The sequence below is a fragment of the Triplophysa rosa genome, linkage group LG6, assembly GCF_024868665.1.
Source record: "Triplophysa rosa linkage group LG6, Trosa_1v2, whole genome shotgun sequence".
Taxonomy (NCBI): domain Eukaryota; kingdom Metazoa; phylum Chordata; class Actinopteri; order Cypriniformes; family Nemacheilidae; genus Triplophysa; species Triplophysa rosa.
Genome location: NC_079895.1, coordinates 2,448,118 through 2,467,623, shown reverse-complemented (window position 1 = coordinate 2,467,623; position 19,506 = coordinate 2,448,118). Strand labels below are relative to the sequence as shown.

Genomic DNA, 19,506 nt, shown 5'->3' with positions numbered 1-19,506 from the left:
ATATGGTCATGTTTTTTTGTACCAGTCGGCAGCCTTGCTGCTGCATTCTGAACCAGCTAAAGCCAAGCTAAAGAAGACCGCGGAAGGCCAATATAGCAGTAGTCCAGGCGAGATGTGATGAAAGCGTGAATAACCTTTTCTAGATCATGAAAATCAAGAAAAGGTTTAAGCCTGGAGATGATTCTAAGTTGATAGAAGCTGTTCTCTATAACAGAGCTAATTTGTTAATTTGTAAATCCCAGGTTTTTTACATGTGGCTTAACAGGAGAAACAAGAGGGCCAAGATATTTGACCAAGGAGTTACGGTTTTTAGATGGGCCAAAAATAATAACCTCGGTTTTATTTTTATTGAGCTGTAGCTGTTAAGTTATTTGCCATCCAGCATTTCATTTCGTCCAGGCAGTCCAAAAGGAGCTGCAGTGAGGCTCTAGATTTAAGGGGAAGATATAGCTGGGAGTTATCGGCATAAAAATGAAAAGAAATATTATGTTTCTCTATGATACGTCCAAGGGGAAGCATATATAAGTTGAAAAGTAATGGTGCCAAAATAGAGCCTTGAGGGACTCCACAACTTACAGAAACGGCGGCAGAGGAAAAATGACCTATAGACACAGAGAAAGTCCTTGATTTAAGATAGGAGGAGACAGGAGAATATTGTGATCTATGGTATCAAGAGCGGCTGTGGGATCTAGTAGGATCAAAATTGCATTGTCACCCGAGTCTACAGTAGATAGCAAGTCATTCATAACTTTTAATAAAGCTGTTTCAGTGCTATGAAGACTTTTGAGGCCGGACTTAAAGGGTTCAAGTATTTCTACTGAGTTTAAAAAAGAGAGTAATTGAGACAGAGCGACTTTCTCCATAATCTTTGAAATGAATGGCAATTTAGAGATGGAACGATAATTGTTGAGGGAGTTTACATCAAGATTAAGTTTTTTGAGTACATCATGGGTTGAAATAGAAGTCTTCATCTGCATAACGATATCTCTTACGTTATAACGTTATACAGTAGGTGTAAAATTGTTGAAGGTTAATGTTATAGGTGGACAATGGGTCAGAGTGGATGGATAATCTGAAGAAAAAGAAGATCGAATAACTTTGATAAAAAAACTTTAAAAATGAGTTGATGGTTCAACATTGTGTGAAATACTGGGGTTGATGATTGAGTTTATTGTGCTAAAAAGGAATTTTGGGTGAATGGCAGTTTTTGCTAATAATGTCAGAAAAGTAGTCTGCTACCAAGTAGAATGAATATATATATTCATTCTTTGCACAACCTTTTCCCCACTTGATTAAACAAACTATTTTTTATCATAAATAATGTAATATAATAGGTAACAAACAATACACTTCCCTGCTGATAAAAAGGAATAAAACCACAGAAATTCTAGAATATGTAATGGTTATAATGGAAATTGTGTTGGGTTTTAATGGAAACAAATGCTCTCTGTGGCTTTACTGTTAGTCTGTTGGGTTTTATTGGTGGGATGTTTTCTGACGGATTGAAATAAACTATATATAAACACTAATATAATATAATATCATATACAGTATAATATAATAATACATTTAAAATGTTTGTTTTTAAATATGAATTAATTTACGTTGAATGAGCAGCAGAAATACCAATACAAAACTGATGTGCATTCTTTTTATTTATGTACTTATTTATACAGTTAGTCAAAAGTAATTGTCTAGAGCAAATGCATGAAATATATGATAATAAATCTTTAAACAGACACATGATAAAAAGTGTAAGTCCAAGTAAAACACTTGGATACAAAACGTTAATATTTGTATTTGTTTGGAGGTTATGTGCAAATGTTTGCAGTATTTTGAACAGTTTTAAACATGTTCAAATAAAAGGACACATCCCTGCCTATGAGGCCACACACACACACACACACACACAGGCTTTGGTTGACTATCCCCGTGGGGACAGTCTATAGGCGTAATGTTTTTATACTGTACAAACTGTATATTCTATCCCCTATCCCTAACCCTATCCCTAAACCTAAAGATCATAGAACACTTTTTGCATTTTTAGATTTGTAAAAAATATTGTACTGTACAATTTATTAGCTTTTTTGCCCTTGGGGACCTCAATTTTGTTCCCCACGGTGACACGAGTCCCCATGTGTTGGTGTGTATTCAGGTTTAGGTCCCCACCGGGATATACAAACATGAACACACACACACACACACACACACACGGCTTACAAACAAAAAATAAATAAATTAATAAAAAAGACAAACACACATGCAAAGAATCCACACACACGTGACAGGCACACAAGATAACGTTTATCATATTATGTTGTGTTATTGAGTCTTTTTATTATTAACAAAGTGCAGGAATTCTTCCTTTATACAGAGATCAATTATTAATACACATGATTAAAAATTCTGTGAGATTATTTGCATTTGGGTGCAATGCCCTAGTTCTTGAGAACAGGGACTGTGCAATTTGGTTAGTAAAACAAATAATTATTTGCTCCAAAATACAGTGTTGTACAGTGACATATAAAAATAAAATAAAAAGACCCGTTTCAACTGATACACATGTACAGGGTTTCCAAAGAGTTTATTGCACATAAAAAATCTGCCATTTCATTACTGGATATATACGTTGTACATACTGTTTAAACTAATAATATTAGTTTAAAGTATAAATTAAAGTTACAGAGAAGCAAAATAGACACAAAAACCTCTCCCTTTATTTAAAGGTAACAAACTTTATGATGTCAGCGTTTATATTTATCTTTGCAAAATAAATAAACAAATCAACCCTTTAGAGGACAGTTAATACAATACAATAAATGTATGAGTGTGTAGATCCAGTGTTTGACCGTTATTGCTACTATGGTTTGAGATGGAAACCTCTGTGACCTACATATTTGGAAAACAGTGAGTTTTGTTTCCTCTGTACCTTAAAGACATTAAATGTCAGTTCAAATGAACATTATCATAGCTGATCACAGTTGATCAATAGCTTATGAATGTACATATCCTATTTATAAATATGCATACAGTATACAGAGCTACATGTGAGACTAAAATGTACCTTGCAAACAGAGCCCACCCGTGACAATTTGTTGTGGAAATGAAATAGTGCACGCTCAGGGAAACACTTTTGTTAAGAGTTTTCTTTGCACCTATGTGAATTTATGCTATTTAAAATGTTTAGGTGCTTTATAAACTCTTGTTGTATGCCAGTGTGATACATTGTTTCATGTGATTGTTGCTAGTGTTTCTGGTTGGCTAGTTTTAGAATTGTGATTTTTTAAAGTTCATATTCCTTTGAGGGGGGCTGCTGATTTGTTCCGTATGCTAATGCTTTTCAAAGAAATGAATCTGTGTAATATTGTATGGCGTGCAGAGTTTGGTTCATGCTAGCATGAACAGGTGCAAATAAACAGTCAATTATAAGAGAACAGTGCATTCTTAGTTATTAGCCCTAGAGCATGCCAACACTAAACCTGCTTCCCAATATGTTGCAGTAAACATGCAACTAGTCAAACCTTCAACCATGCATCCTTTACTCACTTGTTAAAGTTGTCCTTGCCCAGGTAATGTATGTACATGGCAGTTACTTGTTTCCATTTGCAGAAACTTTTACTTTAGCATGACATTTGCATATGAATCCTTTGCTGCAGTAAAAGTCTGAGACCACTTTGGATTTAAATTTAAACACAAATCATGCTGGATAATGTGGATCATCAGGTTTTGTTTCAATGCTGCTGAGATTAAAGCAAAAGGGGGCACATCAGTTACCAAGAGTTCTCAAAATAATACATCTTTAAAGGGGTCATATGGCGCAATTACGTGTTTTTCTGTGTCTTTGGTGTGTTATAAGTTGCCCATGCATGTATTAGACACGTAAAATTGCAAAAATGAAAGTGTCGGAACAAAAGATGCATTCTATCTAAAAGCGAATGCTCACCCAGACCTGCCTGAAACGCCTCGTGTAACCACACCCCCACAAATCTACGTCAGTTGGTGGTCTGATTTGACTAAGACCGCCCAAATGTATACGCAAGTAAGGTGGGCGTACCTGTCAGTACAATTGAAGAGGAACCTGATGTTCCAAATATGGTAAGAGGCGTTACATTTCCCTCACACGCTTGCAGTATTCCACCAATCACTACGCACTGGTTAACTGGCCAATCATAGCACACCTCGCTTTCAGAGAGATGAGCTTTGTAAAAAATCTGCGCGTTTGAGAGAGGCGGGGCAAAGAGGAGATACAAACATGCATGTTTGTTAAGTATCTTAACAAACATAGTAGTTATGTCTTAAGGTAACGGACAAACAGACGAAAAACAACACATGTGTACAGTATCAGTGTACTGGATGGGTTTCATTCCTCTTAAAGCGACAGCAGCATATTCCTGCGGTCTGTTAAAAGTCAAGGAAATCACTCACTGCTTGTGACTCAATAGCTTCTGTAACTTCAATTATGATTCATCTTTATTTCATTTGTCCATATGCAATGTTGTGTTTTATTTGTTTACTTTAATCCATTTCTACCTTAAAAGGTATATATACAGTATCTTATTTCATTTTCTGCTTTGCTCTGTTGTTTTATTGGTGCGGTTACTTGTAGCTTGATTATTTGTTCTTATTTTTATTTGTCAGTAGTCCCTTTTCCCTGCACATAGCACAAACCGAACCGAAACCGTGACCCTAAAACCGTGACACAAACCGAACCGTGAGTAATTTGAACCGTTACACCCCTAGTGTCTACACATTGCATTACATCTAAAACAAACGATAATATTTGTTTTAGCCGTGTCATATGACCCCTTTAAGTTCAGAACTTTCACTTCAATTAAAATATTAATGCGTGATTTCAAACTTGATAATCTCAAATATACAATGGCCCGCCAGATGCTGTAAGCCATTAGTAATATCCTGATTCTTACACCAAAGTAGTACATGGTAACCTGTCCAGAAATTTCGATCATTCTTGTCTTAAAAAAACTTCCTGAAAATGGAAGTTTGGTTCATGGTTGGTCGGATCTTCGGCATCGAGGAGCACAATTTAGAAGGAAGTGACATCACAGAGGAAGCTAATGTCAAGGCCTAGAGGAGTGCCAGTGGAGAATCATAAGGTGCATTAGACCAATGCATGTTTTAAAATGTTCTCTCTGTTAAACTTCCAGGAAATGCAGAAGTTTTCTCAGGAAGTGCTGTGTGATGTCCTCAGTTTTCCTACTGCAGTCAGGAGAGTCAGTGCTGTTCTTTCAGTAGTCCTGGATCAGACAGAGGTCTGTGAAGAGCCACAGTTCCTGTTGCTACGCTGTTCAGCAGCGTGTCTGGAGGGGAAGATTGCTGAACTAGAAGCTGAGATTTGGAATGCGTGAGTGGAAGAGTCTGACTGTTTATTAAAGTGTATGTGGGAGCGGAGTTCTGTGATGGCTGTGGTGTCCCATAGCTCTGCTGTGGATTTGAGTCCATGAGAGACAGACCAGACGGAGAGTCTTTGGAATTGAAACGGGCGTTTGTCATGCTCAAAAAATCTGTGTTCTGTAAAAGAAAAATGTCTCATTTTTGAAAACGTAAAAGCAATGTTTTTACTTCAACAGTTAAAATGGACTTTATGTACAGTATTTGGTAAAGACGCTCTATGCAGCGCCATACGAGATTATATAAGTTAAAGGAATAGTTAACTATAAAATTAAAATTTCACGATAAATCACTCACCCGCATGTCATACAAGGTGTTAGTGTGTTTATTTCTTCTGTCGAAAACAAATTGAAGCTTTTGAGAAAAGCTTTCCATGGGTTCTTATCCATATGATGGACTTCAACAAGGGCTGTTGGTTAAGGTCCAACTTTCAGTTTCATCGCAGCTTCGAAAGGCTCTACACGACACCAGCCGATGAATAATAGTGTTGTCTAGAGAAACGATTAGTCATTTTTCGAGAAAAGGAAAAAAGTTTTTAAACATGAATACACGGCTTTCACTGCCTCGGAGTGCTTCCATGTAGCGCGTCCACGACTTAATCACGTTGGAAAGGTCACGCGTGACGTAAGCGAAAGTTCCGACCCAGTGTTTACGAGTGGAGAAAGAAGACCGTTCAAAAGTTCTTGGATGTTGAATGACACGTCACATGTCTTTGTGCAAGATTATTGTTTAAAATGGTCCGTTTGTGTGCATATCAGGGATGTTTAAATCTTTTGAAATCTATGTCACGCGTGACCTTTCCAATGAGATTGCGTAGTATGGAAGATGTTGATGTGGATCGTGGAGTCCGTGCAAGACGTGTTTTTATGTTTAAAAAGTATATCATGTTTTAGTTGTCTTGGAAAATGAATAATCGTTTCGCTAGACAACACCCTTAATTATCAGCTGGTGGCCAATGAATCTGAAATTTGGACCTTAACCAACAGCCCCCTGTTGAAGTGCATTATATGGAGAAGAACCTTGGGAACTTTTCTCAAAAGTCTCAATTTGTTTTCGACAGAGGAAATAAACACACGGACGGCTTGTATAACATTATGTGAATGTGAATTATCATGATATTTTAATTTTATAGTGAACTACTCCTTTAAGGATGCTTCACTACCTCAGCTTGTTTATGTTTTTATGGGATGGCTATACTGTGTGTAATAAATGCTGTGTTGTACCTGTGAGGTCGTGGAGGGTGATTGGCAGGTGGGTTCAGAAGCTACAGGCTGTACTCTGATGGCCGGTCTCTTGTAGTCTGTGAGGCTGCTGTAGGCCGGAGGTCCTAAACACGTCTGTCTCTGTAACAGCTGAAGGATGCTCTGGATGTCTGATGTCATCTGGGACTCCAACCTGGACAAAGAGTAGAGCTCTGTGAAAAAGCTGACCTTGGTCTATGAAATATTAAGCTTTAAGTTATTGTTCACAAAAATTCCAAACCACATTTGTTTTTTCAGTGGAAGTTTTTTTTGGGGGGGGGAGTAGGGCTGTCACGATATCAGATTTTTACTTCAAGATGAGCTTGGCCAAAACCATTCACAGTGGCGATATTATCATATCTATTGGAATAAATGAGCAAATAATGCCATCAGTCGAGTTCGTCTTTAATTTAGTTTATTTGATTTCTCCTTTTTGGCCAACAAATCACACAAAAAATATAAGCGTAAGGACTAGACAGAGAGAGTTTGTAACCTTCGCGGCTATTACGAAAGAACTATAAATGGGTGCCAATATTATCATATGTGTAGAATTAGCACAATATTGATAATCATGTTTTTTAATGTCATGGTTATTGTCGATAACGGTATACTGACACCCGTATTTTGGAGAACACTCTGACTGGCCCTCCTGTATGAATGTGGAGAGATGCAATGAGACTCCAAAATGACCTCCCAAACTTGATTTTCTTATTTATTTGTCATATATAGTTCACCTATCAATTATTGCATCTTAAGATGATGCACATCAGGCCTGACGTCATTGGTTCTCACATCTCTTGTGACTAAAAAGCACTGACCTGTCATCGTAGCTCTAAAGTCACCATAGGTTCAAATGATTTTGGAGATACAGTAACAACTTAAGTTTTATGTCCTCGGAAGACACAACAGTTGTGCCAGACCATGTTTGTTTGTCTTTTTGGAGCTTGATAGCGCCTAAATTCATCATATAGAAAACCGTGGCGATTATACAAAACGTCAGGACAGTGAGTTATAAGGGTTTGGAAAATACCACAGGGGTGAATAATGCCTGCTTTTTATTTTGAGTCAATTCCTGTTTTTCGTAAGCTTTGAACCTAGATTTAAATCTAAAAAGACATCATGAACTGTGAACACTGAGCTCCAGGTCAAAGAAAATCAACCTGTGAAATACACTGACGTCCACTGTTGTTGTACACTAGGGGGGGATCTTGCACCGATGCATGTATTCTGTCAGTGTCAATGTCTCTGAATTCTCCTTTTTAAAGTCCACGACGTTATCTGCTAAATTTGATTAAAGACATTATGTACAGTATTCTATGGGAGATGCCCATTTTTGTTTTCTTGTGAGGATTTACTGATCCATAAACACTCTTCCATTAAAACTGCCAGCTGACCATTCATGAACATTTCAAAAGCAACGGCTTTCATTATTAATATTCCTCAGAACTGGCACGGGACGCTTAAAAAGGTGTTATATTTTTATCCAGATAATGAAGGTCTGAGGAGGTAACAGCGAGGACGTGGGATCATTTGGAGTTCAATGGTGTGATATGAGGATAATGAGAGTTCTTCATATGAAATGTAAAGTGTGTGTGTGAGAGTGTGCGTGCGTGAAAGAGAGAGAGCGAGAGAGAGGGTATTAAACCAGAGAGCCCATTAACTGTAGATCTCAGTAAAAGAGAGATGATGTCATTGGAGGATGGAGGAGACATTTGATATCTATTGCCTCTGGCTGTCGTTCATGGATATGTATTCTAATGTATATAATATATGAATGAATTAATTCAGTATTTTAGTCAATATAATAAGATAAAATCGAATAGGGACGTGATCATTTACTTGAGAATGATCTTCCCCTGGCATGTTTCCAGTAGATGCGCTGTGCTTGAGGATGTGTGATATGAAGTCTGGCTGATGCCGTCTCTCTAAGCCAGCATTATTGCTAAAAATACCACCTGCTGTTATTCTGCCCACCCTTCTGCTTCTGTGTGTGCGTTTCTGTCTCTCATGCGTGTGCATGTTGTAATTGCTGTTATCTAAACTTGTTTTGTCAGCCGAGGCTAATTTTCATGTGCATGTGAATGAGATAACCAAGTGCAATGTTTTGTTTTGTAATGTTTATTACAGGGCAAACATCACCGGTCAGATTAGGTGTGCGTGGTTAAAGAATTGTATTGTAATGTGTACAGAAGCCCACGAGGTTCATCTCTCCTGGAAACAGAGTGTAATGTAGCGGAACAACACAACATCTGCCTCACAGAGAACCATTGAATTTACAGTATATACACGTGTGGCTAAAGTTTCACAGGCGTGGTGTGGCATAGTGATTCAATTGAACATTAAATCAACATTTGTTTTGCAGACAAATATGCCTCAATATAAAAAAGTAAAAGGGGCTGTAAATGTAGTTGCGTTTTACCTGCTCAGGTGTTGCTGCAGCTGGTCGAGTTTGTGCTCCACTTCTCCATATGTGATGTCACAGTCCAGATCATCGTCTTCTGTGCCGCGCTGCCCCGGCGTGGTCGTGTCCATGTGCCGTTTGGTTCCATCTGCTAACCATCCAGTGGTCTGTATACCTAAAACATGCATTAATACATGTTAACACACATGATTGTTTTTAAACGCATTAAAGGAGTAGTTCACCTTCAAAATGAAAAGTCTGTCATCATTTATACGCCTTCTTGTCATGTCAAACCTGTATGACTTTCTTTCTTCCGCAGAACACAAAAGAAGATATTTTGAAAAATGTTGGTAACAGAACAGCACAGCCTTCCATTCACTTCTATTGCAACCAATGCGAGTGAATTGGGGGCTGTTAACGACATTCTTCAAAATATCTTCTTTGTGTTCCGCGGAAGAAAGAAAGTGACAGAATTTTCATTTTGAAGGTGAACTACTCCTTTAATACAAAATAGTTAAATTCAAATTGATTTTGACTGGCTGTCAATGTTTTATTGTTCATCAAACAACATACTGTACATTTCTTTGTTCTGTACCATACTAGGAAAAGTTGCTTGCTAAATTTCTTTGTTCTGTTGAACACAAAAGAAGATATTTTAAAGAACGTAGGAAAGCACAAACAGTTCTGGGGCACTTTTGACTACACTGTTAAAAATAAAGGTGCTTAACAGGTTCTTCACAGGGATGCCATATATGCCATTTTTGGTTCCACAAAGAACCATTCAGCCAAAGGTTCTTTAGAACAACCTATTTATAATCTAAAGCACCTTTTTTGCCACAAAAAACCTTCACAAAGGTTCTTTGGATGTTAAAGTTTCTTTATGGAACCATTTAGCCAAAATGGTTCTTCTATGGCATCATGAAGCATCTTTATTTTTAAGAGTGTACCATTGTCATTATTCGTACTATGGTAGTCAATGGTGGCCAAGAACTGTTTGGTTACAAGCATTCTTCCTTATATATTTCTCTGTGTTCATAAGAACAAAGAAATCTATACAGATTTGAAACTCAAGGTTGAGTAAATGATAACAGAATTTTTGTTTTTGGGAGAACTGTCCCTTTAAACAGTGTTTTTTGTCCAGTATACGCTGATTTTATCAAATGCATTTATTCTTGTTTTTCCTCGCTGTCCTTTTTCCGAGCAGACCTGTGACCCACCAGTTAGAAACCACTGTGTTAAACAACAGCTTGTAAGTGAGAAAGAACCGAGAAAGTGTGTTCGCGTGTAAAGGGTGTTGTCTCGGTGTTGGCGCTTGTGTAGGTGTGTTATATTGCTGTGATTCTTGTATCAGTGAGACTCAGGACTAATAGAAACACTAAAGCCAGTGGTTATCTCTCAAACACACCTGCTCCTATCAGAGCCAAGAGCACATCGATCGGAACGGCTGCTTCCGCGCGAGACGGTCATTTACGTCTGATCAGAGACTGTGAAGGAACCAGAAATGACCAATTAGATTCGTCCTAAACAAATTCAGCTTTATAGATGGTCTGATGTGAACTGTGCAGGTTTTCCATTCAAGAGCTGGCAGGTGTGGTTTTCTGTTCTGTTTTGATGTGTTTTCCAAGTGTTTTGGTGTTTATCCAAAGACTTGACAGGACTACTTGTCTCAACAGGCACGATTTTGGTTTGCTTCTTGATATTGTAGGTGGTATTGAGGGAGGGACAGCATTTTATTGTACCAAAATGTGAATACGCCCCAGCACTCTTCAAAAATGAAGTTGCTTGAAAGATCCTTCACAGAAAAATGCCATAGAAGAATCATTTTTGGTTCCACAAAGAACCATTCATTCAAAGTTTCTTTAAAGAACTTTCTCTTTCTTACATTTTTATAATCTGAAGACCCTTTTTTCAACACAAAGACGTATGTTTAAGGTTCTCTATGGAACCATTCAGACCAAAAAGGTTCTTCTATGGCACTATGAAGCACCATTATTTTTAAGAGCGTGCGCATCAGGGGCTTGACTTATAAAAGTTGTCCTCACAGAATGGGGATTTTTCACACAATTTCCACACACATGTCAGGATTGTAAACATAAACTTAGCTTAAAAATGTGCGCATCATACAGACATTCTTGATTGCAAGCACAATTTATGAATGACATCCATGCAACGTTTTGGTCTGGTTTTTTTAAAGAGAAAAACTGTTTATCTTCTTAGTAAAATGACACATTTTTGTATAGGAGGAAATGTACTCCCATCCCCGCTATTATTCTCACAATAATAGTAAAACCTGAAATCATCTACATTATTTATTACATTTAAGCCATTCTCCTTCGAGACCATTGGTTGGTCTTAATAAATATAATGTGGACCTTTATATAAAAAGGATTATGTAGATGGTTATCATAGGGTCAGGTTTAAGGATAGCGGATATAAAACATCAATAGCTCAGTATTCAACAGTCAATAGAAAGATATAAAAACACGTGTGTGTGTGTGTGTGTTATTTTTCAATGGCAATCCTCTTCAGCGCTTATGTGGATGGTTGGGGAGGCATTAGCTGGCTTGGCTGTAGCATGGAGAGGGAACATTGTGTGCTTGTTGAGGAGAGTCGGGGAATAGCTGCCCAGCGGATTTTCCTAAAGCCTGTAAAAAGGGCCGTACTGTGCCTTAAGCTCCTGAAAGACCCTGTTTTACCACAGTCTCTCTCTCTCTCTCTCCCTCTGTCATCATGTTGCTTCAGTCTGGATTTAGGAACAGACTGATTTGATCAATACTTTTTGTTTGTTTTTTGGCGTTGAAGCTTTCTGAAACGAGTACAAAGATCAGTAGTGTCTAAAAGACCATTGTAGAATAAACCGTTTCATTTATAAAGCTACAGTAAAAGTTTGTTTGTCTTCTCTGAAAGGCACAGAATGCAGAAAGCACTTCATATATTAATCATCTGGTGGCGATCAGGACCGGTTTGCATTATATTACTTTTTATTACATTTATGCATTGGCAGATGCTTTTATCCGAAATGTCACTCAAATCACTCAAGGTAGATTTGACCAACATGTGTGTTCCCTGAAGATCAAACACATATGCATATGCTTTAGTAGAAATAGTTCCACCATAAAGATATTGCAATAGTAATATTAGATTTATATGACATGGATTTATATGACATCACTGCATTGTACATCTGTCTAAAACGAAATAGCGAGTGAAAGATGATGCGAATCGCAAAGAATTCGCTGATTCGTGAGTATTAACACACCTATCTCACCATTACCGCACAGTCTGCGTTCCATGTGTTCATCTGGAGAGACGAAGCCGGGTGTGGACGTGCAGCTGTGTACTGATGGATCCTCCATTATTCCTGCTCCCAGAAGACTTTGATGTTCCTCTCTGGAGGTGTGGCGGTCCTCTGAGCTTCTCTTAGAGCTGAGCCGAGACTCTCGACGTTCCTTCCTGAACTCGCTGTCCGTTTCTTTCAGACTTTCCCCTGAGGGATGATAATCAGTGTAGGTCAGGGGTACGAAGCGTCCTCGAGGTCCAGGACAGACCAAACGGAAAATAACAATGCAATCCGAAAAAAGGAGAAAGAGCACAGACTGATTGTAGATATTATCGAGAATCTGGCTGTATTCAAATAAAGGATTTATGCATTTTCTTCTGTGTTATAAAGAAAAATGTAATGCTGCAACCTTGGAATACAGAATATCTTTCAAGCCTTGGTGTAAGTGGTGATTGTAGTAAACACTGTCTATTATTATGTCAATAAACATAGCAGACGGTTTTTATACTTTTTTTTATACTTTAAGCACCCAATAAAGGTTGCAAATGAATGTCTTAATATAAAAAAGTGGAGGGATTTGTGAGAAATTACTCTAGTAAGACAGCTAAAGTGTTTGACTCATTACTTTGTCTTCAGACTGTATTTATGATCAATACGTTGCAAAACAAATCAGTCCTACAACGTTTCAGTACATTAAACAACATGAAACTGTTTATACCTCATAACAGGCTTCAATGAAGGAGAAAATGTTTCATACGAGAACACTGGCTTTCTCTTCAGGTTGTGTTTTTGTTGCCTTAACACGACGAGTGGTATGTGGGAGAAAATTGGTTTTCTTTGGTCGTTGTGCTAAAATAAGCCACATTAAAGGCTCCGCAAATTTAGTCATTCTATCAGATTTCAGGGTTCAGCCCTAAAAGCACATGCTGTACAAACTAACAAAAGCATATCCCGAGAAATGCGAACCAAAGCGATAATTCGCTAGTGCCACGTTAAAATCAACAGATCATATTTACCTTTGGAGGGTTTGCGTTTGAAGGAAATCTTCCTCCGACTCTTTGAATCCTCTCCGTCAGAATCACTGGCTTGTGAATATGTTGCCTGTTTGTGACATACAATCATTTACTGTAGTGACGGATCAACATGAAAACCATTCAAGTTTCTTTTTTTACCTTTGTATTGTTGTCATCTCTCAGGTTAAAGGTCAGCTCCAGATTGGTGAGGAAAGAGTCGGCAAACTCCGGATACATGTCCAGAACCTCCAGCAGCTCCTCTCGCTGGATCGTGTGCAGGTCACAGTAGCTCAGAGCTCTCACGTCTGCGTTAGATTTACCGGGTTTGGCGTACAGGTGAATCATCTCTCCAAATATGTCATTCTTCCCTGAAGAATGAAGGACAGGTTCAGTGTCTGTGTGATGCAACCAAATGTCAAGTTATCTGGAACTGGCATCAACTGGCAAAAGATTTATCGAAGGCACTTATGCAAACTAGATATTCAAAGTTATTTCTGTAAAATACTCTTGAACTTGTTTACGTTTTAAATTGTCGCTAATTTCGTCTGTTTTCACCGGTCAGAGACGGACGCTGTTGTGCAATTGTGGGATTTTCAGTGTTTGCGTGTGTGGGGATGGGGTCAGTTTGGGTCAGAATCTGTGCATGTGGATTATCAGAGTTCAGCTCCCATGTAGGGATTATGAATCGCATCATATCAGGTATACTGTTTCTTCTCCCTACCTCTCCTCCTTTTATCATCTTTCTTCACCTCATCTCTCTTCTTCCTCTTATACTCCTCCTCTTGACCTCACCTCATATCCTTTCCTCTTTGTTTTCCTCATATGATCTTTTTTCCTCCTCGTCCACCTCCTATCATTTCTCTTCCTCTCTGCAACACTTCCCACTCCACCTCTCTCTGCCCCCATTCTTCATCTTATCTTAAAACTAAAATGCAAAAGCGTTTTTAATCAAAAAAGATAAAAATGTAAAAACACTCCATCAAAATATATTGGCAATCTAGCAGTCGATGTTTATCTCTGAAAGTCGGAGTGCTCTCAGCTTGGCCACTTGGTTAAATGTCAGACCCTCAGTACTGACCGAGCTGCAGGTGACATTAAACCCAATCGGTTCAAACTCAGCGGTTCATTAGGGAGTTGACACTTCTCTACAATCTCTCCATGAAGATGACACAAGGCATTGTGGGTATTTTCAGTAGACCAGCGGTGAGATGAGAATCTTTCGCAATGGGTCCAAAGAACATTTACTCACTCTGAACCAATCACAATGAACGTAAATAATGCCTGAGGCTGTATAGACCGCTTCATCGGACGCGCGTGCGCCTGACCCCCAGTTTACTTCCGGTTTGTGTTTGGCTAGTGTCTTATAATATAACTATTTATATTTCATTTAATTTATGTTCATAGTAATTTGTATTATTATTTAACTGTATAATAATTGTATGAAATAAACGATTTGTTGAATTTTGTTGTATGTTCATTTTATTAAACAATTTGTTGAATGGGTCGTGTAGTTTTGTCGCATTTAAAGAAACCGTATGTTACACTGACATCTAGCTGTTGAGTTTGGTATCGCAAGTCTAAAATCAAAATATTGGAGAGTTTAGCCAAGTAACGGCGGTTCTTCTCGGTTTCTTTTGATTGTTATCAGAAATAATCTACAGGCACTCTTTGTTTGTGAATGTGTACCGGACGTTCAGTTGGGGTCACAAAAGTGAGCATCGCAGTAAATGACAGAAATTTTAATTTTCAGCTCACTATTTATCATCATCGTGTGGCTTTTTAGTCAAGTAAGCAATTTCAATGGATTTGTCTTAAAATAGTATGTTAAAACATACATATTTGTGTATATATAAATATATAGACAATTTATGTACTGTGAAGCATTCAGTATGTAATTAATAATTCATGGCACATGTAAAAATACTGTAGTATTTTAACTATAGTAAACCAAAGATATTAATATCAACAAAATGTTCCACTGACGTTACAATGAATGGCGAGGAATGCAATGGTCAATGTGGCCGAAGTCCCGCCTTCCAGTAAAACGAGCCAATCGTCAATCAATAAAAACTGACGATTCTCTGGGGCGGGGCTCTTGTGAGGCGTTTGCCAGCCTGTGCGCAGCATGCAGGCGACCTCGAAAAAGGTGATTTTTAGCGCAATTTAAGCTTCGAAAACCAAAGTTATTTTAGAGTTCATGTCATGTTGAATTATTAATCGGAAATATGCTGATTAATTGTGATTTTTGGCCAGTGATTTTTGAAATATCTGCCTTCTCCTATCAAGTAGTGACTGTGGACTTGCTATGACGTCAGTAACTGCCCAGAGGCGTTGCAAACATGGCCGCCGAGTGGCACGACTTCCATAAACAGACGGAGTAAACTGTAGTCAATTTTAGTATAATGAGGTATGTAACAGTAATTGCTACACCTTGTTAATGTATTCTACAGTATACACTAGTGAGTTAATAAACTAGTATATATAGGCTACTTGGTCAATACTTGTACTATAGTAAGGTTCATTGAATTTTACTACAGTTTACTATAGTAAAGTATACTGCAGTATTTTTTTCATTTGGGTGTCAAGATTATCTACCACTTGCCAATTAAGTCCATTTTAAGTCAATATAATGTTTTTTAAATCACTATAGTTATTTTACTATACTGTATGTGACCCTGGACCAGTCATAAGCACGGGTATATTTGTAGCAATAGCCATATGGGTCAAATTGATAGATTTTTCTTTTACGCCAAAAATCATTTGGATATTAAGTGAAGCTCATGTTCCATTAAGATATTTTGTAAATTTCCTACTGTAAATATTTCAAAACTTTATTTTTGTGAGTGGATGCAGAAAAATTGCAAACAAAAATGGCCGGAAACACGGCTACAAACTTAGCTCGCTGATGCCCTCTCTTTGGGAGTTACTTACTCAAGTCTGGTATCTATGTAAAGTTAGAAGTTCAGGTTCATCTTCTCTCCTCAACGTTATTAGAGCGGTAAGCCTGTAACCTGTTTCTTCTTAATCTGTTCTTAATATATAAAGTATATCTAACATATTTTACACGTTATCTCATCTGTACAGTAAAATATGGGGGGCGGCAGTTCTTAAAATGGGTTTACGGGGGGCGCGACCATGAAAAGGTTGACTCTGATGTGTTCTCCATAAGCAATGTGAGCTATAAAAAGCCCAGTCCAGCTCTGAACTCTCTCTCCTGCGTATTGAAGATGCCAAACACATCCAGGGGCCGCCACTTAATAGAAATGTCAGATGTCTCTTATCAGATATCCCAAGTCCTGGGGTTCCAGACACAGAATGCAACACAAAGCAAAGTCCCCAAAGACAGTCCAGGCTTGTTTCAACGATCATCTGTTTGACATTTTATCATATTGTGAAAGAAAATCATGTATTCATTTCACTGCGCCTTTTGATTTCAACACACAGCAAACTGCACCCTGGGCACCTCTGCTATCGGCTGCTGTGTTTAAGCGTGTGAGGACAACGCCACATCTGCCCTCTGGGAGATATAGCGTGTACCGTCTCTTTTGTTGCTAAACGCCCACGTCAGTAAACAGCATGTCTAGGCAGAGAGTTGTGCAAAGGATGTGACCGGGGTAACGCCTTCATAACTCACACTTTCACATCCTGTTGTACAAAAGAAGATAGTAACCAAACAACACTGAACCCCATTGACTTAACTTGTATGAACACAAAGCCACGGAGACATTTCTCAAAATATCTTCTTGTGTCTCATACAGGTCTTGAATCACACGACGGTGAATAAATGATGACAGAATTTTTATTTTGGTACACTCTCTTTACTGGTGCATAGTGAGCTGATTTATTGTTTTACACCCATAGTGATTCCTGTGTGAATACATATCTGTGCATTAAATAGTTGAATTCTTACCCAGAATGGCCACCACAATGTCGTCCTTAAGGATCTCGAGGGATCCCCGAGACAAGAAGTATAGAGCGGTGAGGACGTCCCCACAGTGCACGAGAGTATCTCCAGGTGGTGCGTGGGTAGTTTTGAAGTGTATAGCGAGAGCACGCAGACAGCCTTTAGTGGCGCCTCTGAACGCTTTGCATCCCTCAAGCAGGCTTTGATTTAGATGCAGACAAATATCTGCTTGCAAACACTCTGGAAAGCCTTTTAAGACCTGCAGGTAAACATGAGCAGAAGGTGAGCGTCATTCAACTCTTTCCATTATCAGCGGAGATTAAAGAAACCGCTTGAGTGCATAACATTACCCACAATTACAGTCTCATTATTGTGAGGTGACATGGTGTGCTGCTTTCCACAACATCTTCAATGTGATGAACCGTGAACATGTTGCTAAGTTTGTGACTCTGATTCGCATCAAAATACGAATGATGGGTAAAATGCGGGGTCAGTTTTAAATCGGATTGAAAATTAATATACGTCATATTGAATGATTCATGTATTTATAATCATTTCTCGATGCATCATGGGGTTTGATTGTCATGGTGATACTACTTTAGAAATAGAAAAGAAGTCATTTTAGACAACACAGTTTGGTCTGTTTTTAATGACTAGCAATGACAATGGTCTTGATATAATATACGTATAAGGAAAAGAATACATAGGCTCTTCTTAAAAAGAACAAACGTGTATTTTCCCCCACAATTCCATTTAAAAATATGTTTGGTGGGTCTTGAGAAGTTTGGGAAGCCCTGTCTTTAAAGACTCACTAATGTTTGGAACAGAGCTAAGCTTTCTTTGCTGCTAAAAATGTGGAAGTAATCAAGAACTTTTTCACTTAAACCTTGACCGACTGAGCAAACGGTCTAAATTGACCATGGCTGTCAATGCACACATGCCATTTACTGTGCTGATATTACCAGTACGATCATTCATTAAAACACAGAATAATGAGACTTTGAGAATGGCAAACAAACAGAGAAGAATCTGTTTCTTAGCAACATGCAGACCTGCTGAAACATGTGCAACTTTTATCTTGAAGTGAGAATGAAAAAAGGCCCCTAATGCATCTAATGCACGCTCATTCATGCCAGCATTGAAGCCACTGGGGCTGGGTGATATAGCTTGAGAGTTAAATAACATTACAATAAAATTAAGAAGCATTGTGGTTATATTATCCCCGTTTTGAGCATTATTAAATGAATAGAATTTTTTTATATTGTGCATTAAACATTGAAATCTAATTTTGAATCAATATCATAATGTGTCTCTACTCGGAGAAAAATGCCTTTTCAAGCCAAATTCAGAGCACATATCTGCACTGATTATTGAGTAACACTTTACAGTAAGGTAGTTAACATTAGTAAATGCATTGGGGAACATGCACTAACAAAAAGTAATGTAGTTTTTAGCGTTTATTGATATTTGTAAATGTTGGTTTAGGGATAGTTCACCCCAAAATGAAAAGTCTGTAATTATTTTCTCACCCTCTTGACACTTCAAACCTGTATCCTTTCTATTTTCTGCAAAACACAAAAGTAGATATTTTGAAGAATGTCGGTAACAGAAAACCGTCGGTCCCCATCAGTGTTGGGTAAGTTACTCTGAAAAAGTAATTAATTACTAGTTACTAATTACATATTCAACAGTGTAATTAGATTACTGTACAAATTACTCTCTCCAAAAAGTATTTAGTATTACTAATTACTTTCTAAATCCTATATCAACCTTGATTAGTTAAGTGATTCAAGGATAGGCATGAAACGGCTCTTTTAATTCATTCAAATAAATAATATTAAACTACATAAAGTACTCTTATTAACTGACCAAAGTATTACAAATGTGAGAATAACATATTAAAGCGCAGATTTTAAAGTTAGACTTTGAATTTTGATGTCAATTCCACTATTGCACACACATATATTACACAAAGTATTTAGTTTAATTACATCAAAAGTAACTAATTAAATTACAGAAAAAATAAGAGTAATCCCTTACTTTACTTTTTCAAGGAAAAGTAATTAAATTACATTAACTAATTACTTAGTAACTAGTTACACCCAACACTGGTCCCCATTGACTTGCAATGGTTTTCTGTCGATACAGTAGAAGTCAATGGAGACCAACGGTTTTTGGTTACCAACATTCTTCAAAATATCTTCTGTGTTCTGCAGAAAAAAAGAAAGCAATACAGGTTTGAAATGACAAGAGGGTGT

At 37.8% G+C, this 19,506-nt stretch overlaps 1 protein-coding gene and 1 long non-coding RNA gene across 5 annotated transcripts in view; one reads left to right on the top strand and one right to left on the bottom strand.

Moving 5' to 3' along the window:
* LOC130555929 (uncharacterized) overlaps positions 1-19,506 on the top strand; it is a 50,770-nt gene that overhangs the window by 30,451 nt on the left and 813 nt on the right. Inside the window, exon 3 of one of the 2 annotated variants that reach the window (XR_008963162.1) lies at positions 9,078-9,216. The exons of the other annotated variant lie outside the window; for it this stretch is intronic. This is a non-coding gene — a long non-coding RNA (uncharacterized LOC130555929). The remainder of the gene's footprint in view (positions 1-9,077; positions 9,217-19,506) is intronic. 2 annotated transcript variants of the gene reach the window in all.
* Positions 2,566-19,506, bottom strand: part of LOC130555923 (potassium voltage-gated channel subfamily H member 7-like) — a 64,344-nt gene continuing 47,403 nt past the window's right edge. The window contains exons 9-15 of one of the 3 annotated variants that reach the window (XM_057336488.1): positions 17,255-17,507; positions 13,504-13,712; positions 13,348-13,432; positions 12,320-12,538; positions 9,070-9,226; positions 6,633-6,804; positions 2,566-5,529 (exon numbers count right to left, since the gene is read on the bottom strand). In XM_057336488.1, coding sequence (XP_057192471.1) covers positions 5,233-5,529; positions 6,633-6,804; positions 9,070-9,226; positions 12,320-12,538; positions 13,348-13,432; positions 13,504-13,712; positions 17,255-17,507 — 1,392 coding nt within the window. In that variant the 3' untranslated portion in view covers positions 2,566-5,232. Of the gene's footprint in view, positions 5,530-6,632; positions 6,805-9,069; positions 9,227-10,456; positions 10,536-12,310; positions 12,539-13,347; positions 13,433-13,503; positions 13,713-17,254; positions 17,508-19,506 lie in introns of those variants that run through there. The other 2 variants (XM_057336487.1, XR_008963157.1) reach the window with 2 other exon arrangements.